Raw genomic sequence first — 4327 nt, forward strand, 5'->3', positions numbered from 1 at the left:
TTTAAGATAAAATACTTTATTTAAAAATACTTAATAACATTAGTTTTATTTAGGAAGCAGAGAAACAATGTGAGCTGGCAGAGGACTAATTGCTCTGCCAGGAACCCTTCCTATGCACCCAGAAAACAACAAATTCTATTTTACATCATGAAAATCCGTAAATATCATGTCCAAGCTAATTTTGACACAGTATGCCTACAGCTACCCCATAATATTGCTCCTTTTGGTAGTTCTAACATACCATTTCAGCATTAAAGATATGTTTGCATCCAGAGACAGGTAGACATGTTTAGCAACAAGAAAATCTAGAATTTATTTTTATTACTGTGTTGCAGTTCTGGATGATCCTCATTGTGGTTTAACCCCAGCCAGCGACTAAGCACCACACAGCCACTCACTCCTCCTCGGTGGGATGGCAGAGAGAATCAGAAAGGTAAAAGTGAGAAAACTTGTGGGTTGAGATAAAGACAGTTTAACAGGTAAAGCAAAAGCTGCACACTCAAGCAAAGCAAAACAAGGAATTCATTCACTGCTTCCCACCAGCAGGCAGGTCTTCAGCCATCCCCAGGAAAACAGGGCTCCATCACGCGTAATGGTTACTTGGGAAGACAAAAGCCATCACTCCAAACGTCCCCCCACTTCTTTCTTCCTCCCCCAGCTTTATATGCTGAGCATGACATCATATGGTCTGGAATATCCCTTTGGTCAGTTGGCGTCAGCTGTCCCACCTGTGTCCCCTTGCAACTTCTTGTGCACCCCCCAGCCTGTTCGCTGGTGGGGTGGGGTGAGAAGCAGAAAAGGCCTTGGCTCTGTGTAAGCACTACTCAGCAATAATCGAAAACATCCCTGAATTATCAACACTGTTTCCAGCACAAATCCAAAACATAGGCCCATACTGGCTGCTATGAACAAAATTATCTCCATCCCAGCCCAAACCAACACAATCCTTTATATATATTGTCTTTTCTAGTCTAAAAAGAATGCATTTACCAACATGAATTGATAAAAATTTTGCAAAACACTTGAGAACAGATAAAAATTCAAAAATATCCACATTTCTCATTCTACATGGGTCAGTATTGCAATATTACTGCCTATTACCCTGGTATCCAAGTTTCTCACTATCTTTAGTGCCTCATCCTTCCACAATAAACAGAGTTATTTCTCAGAAAATAAGAAAGATGAGAATTGAGGAAGAGAATAAGGAAATCACTCAAGACCACATAGGAAGTCTATGAAGAATAACAGATTTCAAGCTTGCCTTTTACGCTAGACTACTTCTTTGTTTTGCTTCATTAAAATAAGAAGTGCTCTGCTTCCATACCTTACTTTCCTCGCAAAGCTGAACCAACTACTTCTGACCACTAATAACATAGCATTCCTATTTCATATCCAAGGTAACCCAAGGTATTTTAATGACATAGTAAATTTGATAAGGCAGTCTGGGAACTGCATTGGTAAGTGCTGTGCATATGCTTACTGTTCACAATACAGTCAGTATACGTTAGTTGTTAGAATCTTTTTCAGAGGGAATCTAGCCTGAAGTCTATCCGATACTTAAGTCTTATCTGAAGGACATGCTATTTTTTTTTTTTTTTCTTTTTGCTTTAAAACATCATCTCCTGTCTGTATAAACTTAAGCCAAGCCAAAAAGAGTAACCAAATACCTGTGGTGCTTCAAGTATTATTGAGAAATGAATATTATCTATTGGTTCTGGAGACCCAGGGCTGGTTTTAACGTTGCTGGAATCCACACTGTGCATGTTCTCCTCTTTGCTTTCTCCCTAAGAAAGGCAATCAAAATGATGAGTCAGGAGAACAAACAAAAAAAAAATCCCACATTTTTCAATAAACTAAAAAGGAGAGGGAGAACCAGCTATTAGAAGAGGTGGGGGAAAAGTTACAGAACTATAAAAAAGGGAAGTCATAAATGGAGAAGATGAAGACAACAGCTTTTATTCTTTTAAGATATTAGTACAGATATAGTAAAAAATAAAGAGATGTGTAAGAAAGACAAATACAAGTACATAAACAATGAAATATCACATTTTAGAAATGGAAAGAATATATTTAACAGCCTTCCTACATTCCTATTACACCACTCTTCCAGCACATTGAATTACAAGCATTTTCTATTAGATGGTGCTTTGCTTTAATTAATTTTGCCTGGGTGCCCTTGATGAACAATACTGCAGTGTTCTCATACTGTCTGTTCCAAAGCCCTGATTCTAGAAAAAGGAAATTCTACTTGAATTTACAGTCTTTACTTCAAACAGATTAAGTTTCTTTGATGTCAGCGGAGCTCAAGCAAGTACTTAGCAGTGTCTTAGAGTGAAATGGACTTCAGCACATATTTAACTCATTTGCTGAATTGCATGAACCATGTTCTGCCTATGGATAGGGCCAGTGTACATATGTTTGCCCAGACCTATCTTCTGATTCCATGTAGCTGTTCTTTTAGGAGGAACTTGAGAACACTGGTTTTCCAGTCAGACATTTTGGACATTGAGCAGCCCACTTGCCAGCTAGACAGAATTTCTGGATATGTCAAGGTGTATGCATAGCAACTTAGTTGTTTTCCACATGCATACATACTTCCACCCTGAATTTCTGCTCCCCCCCGCCAAATACAACAACCCAGTCTACACATATCACAGAATCAAATAGAAAAAAAAAAGTTAAAATCAGTCCTTACCACCAAAGGCTTGCAGATTCCAAGAGAAACTGTACCTGGGGGCACAGATTTCAACACTTCCACTGCCTCTGCTAAAGTGGCGCTGTCCAAGTATTTCTCATTTACAAACACCAAGCGGTCACCCGGTAAAATCTCACCCCCACGTTCAGCTACTCCGCCTGCCACCAAAGAGCTGACCACAATGGCTGTTCTTGTCGGATCTAAGGGATCCTGGGGAATGGGGAAGGAAAAAAAAAATTAACCCCCCCAGAAAGATGATGTTTATTCTGAGTAAGTAAAGACCACTTAAGCATGTTCATCATCTACAGAACTGAAGCTTGCCGAGACATTCAAAAGGACTGTCTACTAATACTGCCAAGGCTACAGTTTACAAAAAGAAAGGTTTGCAGTAGGGAGATATGCTGTCACTTGCCTAATCCATTAAGAAATTCTAAGATCTGAAAGCTGACTGATACCCTGCCTGCCCTCTTCTTACATACACAGAAACGGCCAGGCCAGCCTGCAAATAGAAAAACAACACTGGCACTCTTCCACAAGCCTCCATCCAGCCTGTTAGGTGCTAATGTTACATAAAATAACCATTCTGCATGCCATTCAGGAGCTTCATTGCAGCAAAACTGATGTTAAAGAAGTCATTGCAAGATTAGAAATGTAATTAAAAATATTAAGTTAAAAATCAAACCCCAAAACATTCAAGAAATAGCAGTATACATTTGCTATATTACAGCAGTGTTCCTGCTTTGTCAAATCTGCATGACAACTTATAAAAGACATTTGCTCCACCCATCAAAGCTTCCTTAACAGACAGGAGACAGCAATAGATGAGTAACTAAGATTATTACAGAAGATAAGGAACACTGTAGTTGTGTATATAGAGAAATGTGAAGTAGAAAATATTATGCACATTGGAAAGGCTGTAAACTGATGCAAAGATATTCACTTCATCTATTTTTTTTCCAGTATTATTAGCCTTTGCTAGTATCATGTACCATTTCTATCAGGCATTCAGCCATTTAAAAATTCATCCTCAATCCAATGAGATTATCATAGTTATTATATAGTGGCAGAAAGAGACACAAAACAAATTTATGGGGTTTTTTTGTTTGTTTGTTGTTTGGTTTTTTTTTTAAATTAGAATTATGAGCCCTTAGCAAGGGGGAGAAAGGCTAAAGTTCAGAAATTATCCTTGTATGCACTGGGTTTTTTTTGTTTGTTTGTTGTTTGGGTTTTTTTTAAATTAGAATTAGCCTTTCTCCCCCTTGCTAAGGGCTCATAAAGTTCAGAAATTATCCTTGTATGCACTGGGTCTTCAAATGCATAATCGTGTACTATTTTTCCCTGAGGACTTGCATCTTATTCAGGGCATGGGAGAGATATATATATAAAAAAAAAAAAAAAAAAAAAAGGGGGCAAAATTCAAATCACAAAGACCACCATGAATTCAGCACCTCAGTGTTAATTTGAAAACAGGAATGCTTTCTTAGCTCTTTATTTTTATATAACTATACATTGCTTTCCAAGGGAACATTTTTTTTAAGGTATGTGCAAACATATGAGGCAATGAATGTAATATTTGTAAACGGCTGAAATTAAAGAAGTGAAATTGGAGTTCAGAAGGAAGAGCCATGCTCA

At 37.9% G+C, this 4327-nt stretch overlaps 1 protein-coding gene across 1 annotated transcript in view; it reads right to left on the reverse strand.

Moving 5' to 3' along the window:
- PATJ (PATJ crumbs cell polarity complex component) overlaps window positions 1–4327 on the reverse strand; it is a 153681-nt gene that overhangs the window by 100695 nt on the left and 48659 nt on the right. The window contains exons 19-20 of the mRNA XM_009636168.2: window positions 2696–2905; window positions 1668–1784 (exon numbers count right to left, since the gene is read on the reverse strand). Coding sequence (XP_009634463.1) covers window positions 1668–1784; window positions 2696–2905 — 327 coding nt within the window. The remainder of the gene's footprint in view (window positions 1–1667; window positions 1785–2695; window positions 2906–4327) is intronic.

This window comes from Egretta garzetta, unplaced genomic scaffold (genome assembly GCF_000687185.1).
Source record: "Egretta garzetta isolate BGI_Z169 unplaced genomic scaffold, ASM68718v1 scaffold163, whole genome shotgun sequence".
Taxonomy (NCBI): Eukaryota; Metazoa; Chordata; class Aves; order Pelecaniformes; family Ardeidae; genus Egretta; species Egretta garzetta.